We start from the raw sequence: 14743 nt of genomic DNA, 5'->3' as shown, positions 1-14743 counted from the left end.
CATCACATTCATCATATAGAATTTGTACCTGTACGTGGTATATCTTAATTCTTATTTTTTCTCATTGCCCTCCTTATTTACAAAAGTTTTATTTCTATTTTGTTTCTTTTCTTGTTTTTTCCCTTTTCCCTTTCCCCTCCTCCCACTGAGTAACCCTTCCCATTTCACATTATCTATTATACATTTTAGTCCTTTTTTACACTTTCAGTTTCTCACACCAGAGAAACAATGTGATATTTACACATGTGTGTCCAATTTATTTTACTTAAGAGTATGGTCTCTAAACACATCCATTTAGCTATAAATTTCTCAAGTTTATCCTTTTCATCTGAGTAGTACTCCATTGTATAAAAATACCACAACTTCTTTATCCATTCATTGTTTGGTGGGCATTTGTATTGTTTCCAAGATTTAGCTATTACAAACTGTGCTGGTATAAACATGGGTGCACATGTATCACTGGCACGATACTTTTAATTCTTTTGGGAAGATACTGAGAAGGGGAATAGCTGAGTCAAATGGAACCTGTAGTCCTAGTTTTTTGAGGAATCTCCACACAGATTTCCACAGTGGTTGCACCAGTCTACACTCCCACTGACAGTGGAGAAGGGTTTCTTTTTCCCCACAACCCTGCCAGCATTTGTTATTGGTTGATTTCTTGATAGCAGTCATTCTTTCTGGAGTGAGATAAAATTTCAGCATTGTTTTAATTTGCTTCTCTTGAATGACCAGTGATATTGAACATTTTTTCATTATTTATTTGCTCTTTGTACTTTTTCACCTGAGAAATATGTTCATCTCAGATGTCCATTTTTGAATTGGGACTTTAAATTTGGAGGGTTTGATTTTTTTCAGTTCTTTGTCTTTTGTCTGAGGAACAGCTGGCAAATTATTTTTCCTACTCTTTTGGTTATCTCTTTGCTCTGTTGGTGATTTCTTTTGCTGTGAAAACTTTTTAATAAGGTGAGATCCCAGTTGTTGATTCCTTGTGATATTTCCCATGTGATTGGGGTTTTGTTCATAAAGTCTTTGCCTATACCTATGTCTTCAAGAGTTCTGCCTATTCTATCTTCCAGCAGATTTAGTGTTTCTTTTTAATATTTAGATTTTTGATCCATTTTGATTTTAGTTTAGTGCACGGTGAGAGACATGGGTTTATTTTTAGTCTTTGGCATATGGAAGCCAGCTTTTCCAGTGCCATTTATTAAAGAGGCTGTTTTTCTTCCAGTGAAGGTGTTTGACTCCTTTGTCAAAGATAAGGTGGTTGAGTGTGTTTTGAGTTCCTTCTGCATCTTCTGTTCCATTGTCCTTGGGTTTTTTTTTTTTTGGTTTTTTTTGCCAGGACCATGCTATTTTTATTACAGTAGCTCTGCAGTATAATTTCAGGTCAGGGATTATGATACCCCCTGTCTTGCCTTTGTTGCCCAGAATTGCTTTTGCTATTTTGGGCCTATTCTGGTTCCAAATGAATTTTAGGAATGTTCTCTCTAGTTCTGTAAGATATGCTATTGGTATTTTGATTGAAATTTCATTAGATCTGTATAACAATTTTGGCAGTATGGCCATTTTTACTATGTTGGTTCTTCCTACCCATGAGCAAGGGATGTCTTTTCATATTCTGATATCCTCTTTGATCTCCTTTCTCAGAGTACTATAGTTTTGAATGTAAAAAATCTTTTACTTTTTGTTAGATTGATTCCTAAGTATTTCATTTTTTGGGTGCTATTGTGAAAGATGTGGTTTCCCTAATTTCACTTTCAGTGTATTTGTATTTGTGTACAGGAATGCTATTGATTTTTGAGTGTTGACTTTGTATCCATACATGGCTGAATTTGGTTATTAAATCAAAAAGTCTTTTGGTGGAGTCTATGTAGAGTATCATGTAAGATGGGATTATTTCATTACATGGAAATACATGCAAAGAGAAATGAAGGGCTGAGATGGAATTAAGATTGCTAATTACCTCACTTGGAGATGAGAACATGATCCTGGGTTATCTTCATGGACCCATTGTGATCACAATGGTTCTTAAAAGTAGAAAGAAAAGAGAAGAGTCAGTGTCAGAGTGATGTGATGTGAGGAAGTCCCCCCAGCTAGGCTGGCACTGAAGTTTATGGAAAAGCCCCAAGCCAAGGAATGCAAGCCCCCTCTTGAAATTGAAAAAGATAAGGAAATAATCCTTCCTTTAAGATTCCAGCAGTGAATGAAGCCCTTACAACTCCTTGATTTTAGCCTGATGAGATCTGTTTTAGACTTCTGACCTCCAGAACAGTAAGATAATAAATTTGTGTTGATCTAAACTACTAATTTTGTGGTAATTTGTTTAGCAGCAATGGAAATGAATGCACTTTCTAAGTAGATTTTAAGTTCTGAGAAGACAGAGGCATTTTTTCTGCTTTTTTTGTTATTTCCCACAGTGTGAGACACAGTGCTTGGTACACGTTAGGTGCTCAGTAAGTGTTTGCTTTACTGCCTCAGGCCTGGTTCCAGGAAGCTCGGTGAAGAGGGTAAATTGGGCCTTTGGGCCTCCTTCTATTGGGCTATTGGGCCCTCTCAGAGCCCTTTATGCCCTCCTCGGCCCTCATGCTGGGCCCTGGTTATCAACCTTTTCCATGTCCTGTGTAATCTATTAATGGATAATATTCCAAGGTTGAGACTTTTCTAGAGAAATTTGCATTTAAAAGGATAGCACTAAAATTATAAACTCATCCATTCCCAGAGGTAGTAAGCCACAGGGTTGGTACAACTAGGAAGATATTGATGGAGTTGAACAGAGATTCCAACCTTCTCTATCAAGCCAATTAGCAGTTATTGACTATTTATATTCTGGTAGACAAAGAACCCAGAGAAATGGGTCCTAATCTTGCCTTCTCTGTCCATTACAAATATAGTAACCTTAACAGAGACATGGCAGAGGGCATCACAATTGCCAACTTGAAACTATACTACAAAGCTACTGTGATAAAAACAGCATGGTACTGACCTGAGGACCAGTGGAATATATTAGAAGATGCAGAAACAACTGCAGACACACTCAGCTATCTCTTCTTCAATAAAGGAGCCAAACACCCTCACTGAAGGTAAGATAGCCTCTTTAATAAATGGTGCTGGAAAAATTGGGTTTCAACTTGCCAAGGATTAAAACTAGACCTATATCTCTCACCATGCACTAAACTAAAATCAAAATGGATTAAAGATCTAAATATTAAAACAGAAACGCTGAACCAGCTGGAACAGAGGTTAGGTAGAACTCTTGAAGACACTGGTGTAGGAAAAGATCTTATGAACAAAACCTCAGTTGCTCGTGAACTAGCACAAACAATCAACAAGTGGGATCTCTCCTTATTAAAAAGCTTTTGCACAGCAAGAGAAACCACACCAACAGTGTGAAGAGACAACCCACAATGTGGGAAAAAATCTTCACCTGCTGTTGCTCAGACAAAGTTCTACTATCTAGAATCTATAAAGAACTTAAAAAAATCAGACCTCCCCAATTTAAAGACCCAATCCAAAAATGGACATCTGAAATGAACAGACATTTCTCAGATAAAGAAGTAGAAATACCAAATAAATATATGAAAAAATGTTCAACATCACTGGTCATTTGAGAGATGTGAATGAAGACAACGCTGACATTCCACTTCACTCCAGAAAGAATGGCTGCTATCGTTAAATCAACCAATAACAAATGCTGGTGGGGCTGTGGGGAAAGAGGAACCCTGCTCCACTGCTGGTGGGAGTGTAGACTGGTGCAACCACTGTGGAAATCAGTGTGGAGATACCTCAAAGAACTGGGACTGGAAGTCCCATTTGACCCAGCTATTCCCCTGCTGGGTATCTTCCCCAAAGAATTAAAAGAATCATATCACAGTGATATATGTGTGCCCATGTTCATAGCAGCACAATTTGTAATAGCTAAAACTTGGAAGCAGCCCAAATATTCATCAACTGGAGACTGGATAAAGAAAATGTGGGGTTTTAAAAAATAAAACGGAGTACTACTCAGCCATAAAAATGAGAAATTAGAGACATTTATAGCTAAATGGATGCACATTGAGGTGATACTCTTAAGTGAAATAAATAGGACACACATGTGTAAATACTGAATAGTTTCTCTAGTGTGAGAAACTGAAAGTGTAAATAAGGACTAAAAGGTATAATAGATAATATGAAATAGGAAGAAAAGGGGCAAAGGGGAAGGAAGTGGGAGGGCTAGGGGAAAGGAAAGAAGGGAATGGAATTAATAGGAGAAAATGAAAAAATGGAAACAAAGTCTTTGTAAATAGGGAGGGATGGAGGGGTTGAAGGGAGGGCAGCGGAATGGGGAAAAAATAAGAACCAAGAGAGATTATGTAAAGGTGCAAATTTCCAATGATGAATGTCATTATATTGTATACCTAAAACATAACAATAAAATTAATTTAAAAAAATAGTAACTTTGTCACTAAGCTCTTCTTACCTCATAGAATGGCTGAGCTGAGACTCAGACGAGGATGCTCTTGGCCTGCTGTGAACCAGACAGTGTGGAAAGCCACAGAATAAACATGCTGAACCTTCTAGGTTTGTCCATTTTAAATATTATTTTCATATCATAGTAAATGTGGGTACATCCCAGACTCACTGGAGACATCCCTTCTGAGGATTCTGGGGAAGGATGTTCCATCCCCATGCCCCTAGATTGCTGGCCCTGCTGACATTTGCTCTGTCCCTCCTCATCAGAGATGGGCCTTGCTTTCTCCCAGCCAGGGACTGGCAGGTGAACAGCACTGGCATTGGCCATCTACTTCCCCTCTGGATATTCACTCTTCTTCCTTTTCTTCCCCAGGGCTGGTTCCTGGTCCTCTCACTTCACCTCCTGGTGTGACTTCCAGCTGATGTGCTGAGCAATAGTATTTTCCTCCCTTCCTGCTCAGATGCACCTATGTCTTGCCAGGTAAGCAATGGAAGGGGCTTGTGAGACAGGGTTCTTTGCTTTGCTGCCAGCCAGATGAGAGCCCAAAGCTTTTCATTTTCCCTGCCTAGGGTCTTCAGTCCTTCTCACTGAGGCAGAGGGGCTTTGAGTAGTTGGGCTGACAAAATGGGACAGTCAGGAACCACTGCTTAGAATTCCTTAAGGAAACCTGGCTCCTCACTCTGGCTTACAAACACTTTTGAGGCTTGCTCCCTCTCTGGGATGAGGGCTCAGGTTTTACTCTCCTCATCAGATTCTATGGTCTGGCAAGAGTGAATGATATGAACTTCCTAGCACATGCCATATTCTTTTTTATTCCCAGAGCTTTGCAGACACTGTCCCTCTGTCTTCTTTTTTCTGTCTCTGCCTCTCAATCCCTTTGATTCTTACTTTTGGGTTGACTGGGGCGGGGGGTGGGGTGCTAAGACTTCTCTTACTAAGTGGCTTTCTCACTCTCATGACCTCCAGTTCGGTTAGGTGCTATTTTCTTGCGTGCCAATGACATGTAGCCTTTAACTCACTTTTGACTCCATTCTAACAGCCTATCTGAGGCTTCTTTACCCCTAACTCTATAGTCTTCTTACAGTTAAGACAGTTGATTTCTTCCTGTGGAATCCCTGTGCCTACAGCTGCTCTGTTCTGAGTGGTGACTACTAGCACAGGTGCCTACTAAGTACTTGAAATGTAGTCCTCTCAATTGAGACATATGTGCTGGGGGGTAAAACACATACTGGATTTCAAGGACTTAGTGCAAAAAGATGACATAGAATAATTTTACATCGTTCATAATTTTTAATATTGAGTATTTATTAGAAGTCTTAAGATTTGGTGTGTTAAACAAAAATATTAATTGTTGTTAATTTCTTTTAAATGTGGCTATTAGAAAATTTAAAGTCATGTATGAGGCTTGTGTTATGTTTGTCCTGGACTGTGTTGGCCTAGAGCAGTGGTGAACCTATGGCATGTGTGTCTCAGCAGGCACACAGGGCCTGCTCTGGCAGCGTGTGAACCAAGACCCCCCAGCATCACCCCAGAAGCTGAGCATTGGATATTTAGGTTTAATTGCAGTGTGGGTTTCAAGTTGCAGTTTGGGGACTCAGTTTCTAAAAGGTTTGCAATCACTGTCCTAGAATATATTGTCTGCCACATCTGTGGAGTGAATGAACTGGTGCATAGATCTCTATGAATGAATAGGCATCTGTCTTCCCACCTGGGCCTCAGCTCACAGCTTTTGCTCCAGGAGTGACCCCCACAGGCCTCTCGTGGTCAGGGGTCTGAGCAGGGCAGCCTGGCTGGCTGGCTATAGCCTGAGTCCCCAAGGGATAGAGGAGCCTGGGATGGAACACTCAGCTTTAAGCCTATAGATTTTGTCTTGTAAGCATATTGTATAATTGTGTTCGTATTTCCAGGAACAAAAAAATTAACATGATATCCTGAACTGAGCAGGACAGATGCTCATTTTGAACAATTGAAACATCCAGTGATATCATCAAGAGTGTTCAATTTTACGAGTAGTAGGTGAGGACACTTTTCTTACTGGAAGTTTCTCATTTATAATATCTCAATTGTGTAATCAAACAATATATACTGATTATCTTGAAGATTTTCCCAGAAACTTTCTTAATCCTGGAAGAACAAAGAAGTCTTTTTCAAAAGAGGAACTATAACTTTCCTTTGTGTATCAAACTTTTGACTTTTTCCTTGTTCTGTGTTTCCTTGTCAGATTGTGTAACCAAGTTGGGAGAAACTTTGTAGACCCTGCCTATTATTGCCAGGAGTCTTTGAACTTCCATTTATTGACTTGCCATGAGCTTAATAAGGACTTGATCTTTGGAGGGTAAAAAAGCTTTAACTAAGCACAGTGATTGTCTAGACTAACTGACATTTTGAAGGCCATATCCTCAGTAGATAGCAGGTACATTTCTAACAATCATATTCAGCATTTACATAGTGCTTCTATAACTTTCAAAGTGCTTTCACACACTATCTCATTTGGTCTCTATATTTGATGCCCCTTTAAACAAAACTCTTCTCAGAGATGCCTATGTTGAGATCTATAATTTCTTTCTCTTTGTTCCCTGTGGACTCCGTCATCATGCCTCCTCTGTTGACACCATTTTCATAAAGGTCACCATGACCAAGATCCAAGTGTCCCTACATCCTATCTCATTTCTCAGTCTTCTCATCACATCTGATCCATTTGAATCATTCGATACTGTCTATTGCTCTCTCCTTGAAATTCTTTCTTCATTTGGCTTCAAGGACGTCACACTTGCCTGGCTTTCCTCTGACTTCACAGGCAGCTCCTTTCCATCTCCTTGGCTGGTAGCTTTACATCTCCCTGACTTTTAATCTTAGAACCTCTCAGATCTCAGATCTTAGACATCTTTTCTTTTCTTTCAATACTCACTCCATTGCTGAGTTCTCTGAGTTTCATGGGTTTAAATATAATTGCTATGCTAACAGTTTTTAAATATTTATTATGAACCTGGATATCTCCTCTTAATCCTAGACTCACAGAGTCAACTATGCAAATATCATCTCCACCTGGATGTCTGAAAGTCATTTCCAACTTTATATTCCCAAACTAAGCCTCCAGATTTTCTCTCAGAACATGCTCCTTCTTTAGTCTTCTCCACTTCAGCCAGCTTCATTCTTCCATTTGATGGGAGCAAATACTTCAGAGTTTCCCTTGAGTCCTCTCTTATTTCATAGCCCACAGCTTATGTTTTCCTCGGTAACATCATGTGTCATACAGAATGTGGCTGTGTCTTACCGTTTTCAGTGCTGGCACCCTGGGCTGAACATTCATCATCTCCTGTCTTGACTAGTTTAGGAGTCTCTAACCTGGCTTCCATTTTTTGCTTTGGCTCAGCACAGACAAATATCTACAGAGCAGGCAGAGTGCTCCTATTAAAATATACATCAGACCACTTTGCTTCTCTACTCAAATGACTCCCATCTGTCCAGAGTAAAATCTAAATCCTCCCAATGACCTTGATGCCATTATACAAAGTGTCGCTCCCCTGACCTCAGACTACTCTCCTGTGGCTCATTTCATGACTTCCCTGCTGTGTCATTCAATACAGGTGAAATACCTACCTGAGGGCTTTGCATTTCCCCTTCACATAGCCCTATGTCTTCCTCCTTCCCACCTTTATATGTTACTCAGTTGTCCCCTTTTCATGAGGGTTTCCATGATTATTCTACTTTAACATGCAGCACCTACCCCATACATTCCCCTACTTCTCTTTCCTACTGAGTTTATTTCCCATGACACTTAATATCATCCAGAATACTATGTATTTTACTTACTCTAATTTTCCATTTTCTGTCTTAAATAAACTGTTAGATCCATCAGGGCAGGGATTTCTAGTTCCCTAGATATATCTCCCAGCATCTACAACAGTGCCTAACATTTAGGACACAGTCATCAAGTATTTGTAAATAAGCGAAGGAACAATTCTATCAATAAGCATACTATTGTTCCTTTCTCTATTCTATTAATGAAGGAAATGAGAATGCAGTAGGACAAAAATAAAACCAAACATTCACAGAGAGAGACCTATACCTACACATAAAAACCAAAATTTAACCATGCACAAGCATAGCAAAACTAGATTGTTTACCCCAGAGAGAGGGAGGGGGATACTGGGTCAGGATGGGGTATGCACTATTTGTACTTGGCAGTGGTTAGTCTCATCTCCAGAGAGTTATAACTAAGCAATAAACTTAAACAATTCAGGTTAATGTTTTACAAATGTACTTATTTAAAAATAATCTTGTAAACTTTTCATTAAACATTAATTTTCATGGTGACTTCAAAGCAATAATCCTTTGAACTCGAAGTATAGTAGCAAGATTTGTATACACTAAGGAAATCTGAAGCCATATAATACAATTACATATCAACTGAAGTGCAAAACTCTTAAAAGCATGATTAAATCAGAGAAGCCCCGGATCCTCTCCTCACAATATTTCTGGGTCTTTGAGGTTCTAGCTATTGGCTGTCAGTTGCAGCTAGATGGGCACAGGTGGCAGCTCCAAGAGTACCTCTGCTAATGTGATGCCGTTAAATCCAGTTTTAGATAATATAGATGAGAAAATAACATTTCAAGTCTCTCTGTGGGAGATTTTTTCCTCCCACAGAATGACTTTCCTAGCACCCCCAGGGCTGATTAGATGCTGCATTGTAGCTAAAGTTGAGCTTTAAGGGGATACAGCTCTGGTCACACAGGGCCCCACATCTCAAAGAACTTCACACTTGGTTTAACTCTTTGCTATCACTGTCTTAGAATTCTTAATCATTCTTTAACATGGGCCCAGAATTTTCATTTTGCTGTGTGCTTCACAGGAGCTAAGTCATACCCACAAGTCAATGCTGCAAGGTGAAGTTTGTTAAATGAGGATGAGGATGGACAAGCCAATAGCCCTCTTCAGTTACACTTATGTAATTATAGATGAGGTTGAGTTATTTGGTAGTTCTGTAAAATTTATTTGCATAAATTTGGTGCACATGTTTGGCCATTGCTTCATTTAATGATTCATTAAGTTTTGTTCCATTTAAATAGCAGTTTAAAACATGTTTCATTGTGCTCTGATTGTTTTCCAGAACTCATAAATCTAAGTTTAGTGATACAGCATATTATCCTTGGTAATATATTTTAACATTATGATGTTCTCCTGATGAAATAGGGGGAAGTGCAATATCCAAATTGCTACTTTTGTGTGTGTGTGTGTGTGTGTGTGTGTGTGTGTGTGGTACTGAGAATTGAATCTAAGGCCTTCATATTGAGCTATATCCCCAGCCTTTTACAAAAATTTTATTTTGAGGCAAGTTTTCACTAAATTGCTAAGTGGCCCAGGATGTCTAGAATTTGAGATCCTCCTGTGTCAGCCTCCCAGAGTGTTGGGATTATGGGCATGCACCACCATACCTGGCTATTCTTTTATTTTACTTTTTAAAATTTTCTTTGCTTCTGAAAAGCAAATTTTCCAAATTTAGTATCTTAAAACAATAAGTGTACACTGAAAGATCTATATGGACTAGCCAAGGCACTATATAAAGGAAAGAAACGTGGTGTGGTTGGTGTGGACTGTGGTAACTTGTCAAGTGTGTACATCTAGAAGGTTTGATGCTTCTTAGATCCAGCTCATTGTGATCAGGGGGGATGTAGGCTTGGTGTTATGATAACTTCCTTTCTTCTACCAAAGGACCCCCGAACATAGAAATTTATGTGAAATCTTTCAATTTTTAAAAATGAAGGTGCAAATAAATCACCTAGTGACTTTTATTGGAAAGATAATTCTTAACATGATTCTTTCACACTGTCTCAAGTAGCATTGATATATTTTTCATTTCTTTCATCTGATATGCTTTTTTAGATGAAGAAACGATTTTCTAATTTTGTCTTGAGGTTCTTCGGAGATAGTTTCAGTAACATTTAACATTTGTGAAGAAATGTTAAACTTGAAATCTGCTGACAGCAATCCACCTAGTTAGCTAACTTCCTAGAAACAGACATATGATACAACTTCCTATGTTCTGGTAATCTCCAGAAACTTCTCCATCATAGCTAATCATGCTGCTTTCTTTAGTGTAGCACTGTGAAATACAAATACAATGCAAGCCACAAATGTAATAAAAAATTTAATAATCACAAAGTAAATATAGATAAAATTAATTTTAATAAAATATTTTATTTATTTCAAGGTATTTAAAATTTACATTTCAATGTATGATCAATTATTTTACATTTTTTCACCACACTAAATATTTGAAATCCAATGCATATATAATATGTATATATATATATGTATGCTTTTTAGTTTCAACATAGATTAGACTAGCCATATTTCAAGTGTTCCATAGATAGCTGTATGTGGCTAGTGGTTACTATACTGTAAAGCTCACATATGACATGTTATGCTGTATTTTTATGCCCAAAGTTACCTAGCTAAGAAGTTGGTAGATGCAACAGTTTTTGTGCAGTGTTTTGCACTCTTTGCCTTTCTTATTACATTGGCTTCCCTTAAGTATCAAGTACAGAATTTGTACATCATGCTTGGGCTAACATTTGCAGTGTCTTAGTTTGGATTGCTATACCAAAGTACCATAAACTTGGTGTTTTCTTGACCACAGAAATTTACTTCTGACAGTTCTGAAAGCTGGAAATCTAAAATTAATCTTGATAGATTCTGGTGAGGGCTCTCTTCTGGGTTTTGCTAACTTTGCATTGTGTCCTCAGATGGTAGAATGGTAGCCTAAGAGCTCTTTGTGGTCTTTTTATAAAGACACATCCCACCATGAAGGTTCTACCCTTATGACCTAATTAGCTCCCAACAGCCCTTTCTCCTAATATCATTATACTGGGGCTAATATTTCAACATATAAATTTTTTTTGGGCACAAACATTCAATATATAGCACAAGGCTTGAGAAAATTTGGACAGGAAATAGAAAAATCAGAAAGGTAAAAGGAATATGCTATAGTTTGGTTCTGGAATGTTCCTTATAGTCCTGTTTGTTAAAGGTTTTCTCCTCAGATTGGTGCCATTGAGAAGTGGTAGAAACTTTAAAAGATGTGTCCTAGTAGGAAGTTTTAGGTCATTGAAGGTGTGTCCTCAAAGGGGACTGTGGGAAACTGGGCTCTTCTTTTCTTATGCTTTACAGCTGCCAAGAGGTAACACAGTGGAAGTCAATATGGAGACATCTCAAACAAGTAGGCTTAGAAGTCCCATTCAACCCAGCTATTCCTCTGCTGTGTATCTTCCCAAAAGAATTAAAAGAATCATACCACAGTGATATATGCACACCCATGTTTATAACGGCACAGTTTGTAATAGCTAAAACTTGGAAACAACTCAATTGCCCATCAACTGGAGACTGGATAAAGAAGATGTGTTTTATTTATAAAATGGAGTACTACTCAGCCATAAAGAATGAGAAGCTGGAGACATTTATAGCTAAGTGGATGTACATTGAGGCAATACTCTTAAGTGAAATAAATAGGATACACATGTGTAAATACCGAATAGTGTATAATAGCCATTTTTCTTGACTAACTGCTCCCTGGAATTCTGAAAGTAAAAGTGTAAATGAGGATGAAAATGTATAATTGGCACTGTGAAATAGGAAGAAAGCATCTAAAGGAGTAAGGGAAGTAGGAGGGGTAGGGGAAAAGAAAGAAGGGAAAAGAAAAAATATGAGAAAAGGAAAAACATGGAAACAAAGTCTTTGTAAATAGGAAAGGGTGAAGGGGGTGAAGGGAGAGCAGGGGAATGGGGAAAAAAATAAGAACCAAGATACATTATGTAAGGGTACAAGATCCTAATGATGAATGTAACTGTACTGTATACCTAAAATGTACCAATAAACTAAATGGAAAAAAAAAGAGGTAAAAAGTTTGCTCCACCCCACACTCCCTGACAATATGTAATACCTCACAAAAGCAATGGGCCAACTGTCCATGGAGTAAAACTTCTGAAACTGTGAGCCAAAATTAAGCTTTCCTTTTTAAAAGTTTATCAGCTCTGGTGTTTTTTAAAATTACAGTAATGGAAAACTGATGAATGCAGCATAAGTAAATCTGAAAACGCTGCTGTAGTGGTTACTGTGAGTATTTCCAGGTGACATCTCATATAGTAGGTACAACAAGAGTTTGCCTCTATCTAACAGCAAGAGGTGTGTAGGGATAAATATGTACAACTAACTATGGATAAAACAGGTCTTGCTAAGAACTTGGATATTATAACTCAGGTGGTTTGGATATGAAGCAAACAGAGACTTTGGCAATGAGACAGATAAACAAAAAGATGAAGCATTTTGCCTCTGTTTGGAGAAACCAAATTAGTTGGCCTTTGACAGATAGCCAAATGATTTATAATATCCAAAAAATGTGGAAAACTCTGTTATATTTTGGGGTGAGATGAAGAGTATCTCGGTACAGTAGTCAAGAAATGGTGAGAGGAATTTGGGGACAATCTTTGCTTCTAGATTGCTGTGCAGATTCCATCTGCCAGGGTGCAGAGATGAGCCTGAGGTTTGATGTCTCCTGAGTTCATTCACCCCTGGTGGTGGGGGTAGAGTGTTTCTTTTTTTTTTTTTTTAAATTCTTTTATTGGTACATTTTAGGTATACAATACGTTTACATTTATCATTGGGTGCTTGTACCTGTACATGATGTATCTTTGTTCTTATTTTTCCCCCATTACCTGTGTGCCCTTCACCCCCTCCACCCTTCCCTATTTACATAGATTTTATTTCCATTTCTTTTCTTTTCTCATAATTTTTCCTTTCCTTTCTTCCTTTTTCCCTTCCCCTCCCACCACCCCTACACCTTTGAACCTTTTCCTATTTCAAATTATCAATTTTTTCATTTTAATCATTTTAATCCTTATTTACACTTTCAGTTTCTCACACTAGAGAAACTATTTGGAATTTACATGTGTCCTATTTATTTTACTTAAGAATATGGCCTCAATATGCATCCATTTAGCTATAAATGTCTCTAGTTTCTCATTCTTTATGGCTGAGTAGTGCTCCATTTTATAAAAAAACCACATCTTCTTTATCCAGTTTCCAGTTGATGGGCACTTGGGAAAAACATGGAAACAAAGCTTTAGCTATTACAAACTGTGCCGCTATAAACATAGGTGCACATATATCGCTGTGGTATGATTCTTTTAATTCTTTGGGGAAGATACCCAGCAGGGACATTTCTCAGACAAAGAAGTAAAAGCAGCAAATAAATATATGAAAAAATGTTCAACATCAGTGGTCATTCGAGAGATGCAGATGAAAACAACGCTGAGATTCCACCTCATCCCAGAAAGAATGGCTGCTATTAAGAAATCAACCAATAACAAATGCTGGCAGGGGTGTGGACAGAAAGGAACCCTTCTCCATTGTTGGTGGGAGTGCATACTGGTGCAACCACTGTGGAAATCAGTATGGAGATATCTCAAAGAACTAGAGTGTGTTTCTTGACAGAAAGTCTTCTGAGAACTGTTGGAGATCATCTGTCTAGAATTCCTCTGTGGAGTATGTAATGTTTCTCCCCCACCCCAATTAATATTTGGTAACTTTTAACTCTCCTGTTATTTCCTTTCAGGATTTGCATAGGAGTTTGTGTTGGTATCTAATAGTTGCCCCCTTTACTAGTTTGGTTTTGCATTTTCTCTTTGCTGCAGATTGAAAATATAAGTATTTAGTTGAAAATTTTATACTTTGAGGTTTGAATATACCAGGCCATGATGAGATGGTCAAATCTAGGTAGTTTCCAATGTAGGAAATTTTAGAGTTAGAAAGTTAAATTGAGGGTTTGAGTTGGTTGGAGAGCAGCCTTTGTAGTTCTGATGCGAGGATGCGTTGCTAGGGTTGGTGATGGGAGCTTGCGAGGGCATGGGCATAATCATTACCCTGTAGAGAATTCAGCTTGTCTGAGTTCTTTTACTCAGGAAATTTTTCTCCCTTGAAATTCTCTTCCTTTTCTCCAGTACTATTTGAGCAATGTGTGTTTTCTCCAATAGTTGTTAAGAATTTCTTCACATTTTTTCCATTAAGTTTATTGGTACATTTTAGGTATACAATACAGTTACATTCATCGTTGAGAACTTGTACCTTTACATGATGTATCTTGGTTCTTATTTTTCCCCATTCCCCTGCCCTCCCTTCAACCCCTCCACCTCTCCCTATTTACAAAGACTTTGTTTCAATTTTTAAATTTTCTCATATTTTTTCCTTTCCCTTCTCTCCTTTCCCCTACTCCTCTCACTTCCCCTACCCCTTTAG

At 38.2% G+C, this 14743-nt stretch overlaps 1 protein-coding gene across 4 annotated transcripts in view; it reads left to right on the top strand.

The window, feature by feature from the left end:
• Nucleotides 1-14743, top strand: part of Olfm4 (olfactomedin 4) — a 120422-nt gene that overhangs the window by 80867 nt on the left and 24812 nt on the right. For 2 of the 4 annotated variants that reach the window (XM_087197297.1, XM_087197298.1), the window contains exons 2-4: nt 2892-3080; nt 4467-4560; nt 4826-4933. The exons of 1 other annotated variant lie outside the window; for it this stretch is intronic. In XM_087197297.1, coding sequence (XP_087053423.1) covers nt 4922-4933 — 12 coding nt within the window. In that variant the 5' untranslated portion in view covers nt 2892-3080; nt 4467-4560; nt 4826-4921. The remainder of the gene's footprint in view (nt 1-2891; nt 3081-4466; nt 4561-4825; nt 4934-14743) is intronic. One more of the 4 variants, XM_004844272.3, reaches the window with a different exon arrangement.

This window comes from Heterocephalus glaber, unplaced genomic scaffold (assembly GCF_053883595.1).
Source record: "Heterocephalus glaber isolate CG9 unplaced genomic scaffold, H.glaber_assembly_v1.0 deba00001666, whole genome shotgun sequence".
In the NCBI taxonomy this organism is placed as follows: domain Eukaryota; kingdom Metazoa; phylum Chordata; class Mammalia; order Rodentia; family Bathyergidae; genus Heterocephalus; species Heterocephalus glaber.
Note: the sequence above shows the minus strand (reverse complement) of the source record. Positions and strands in the feature narration are given on the sequence as shown.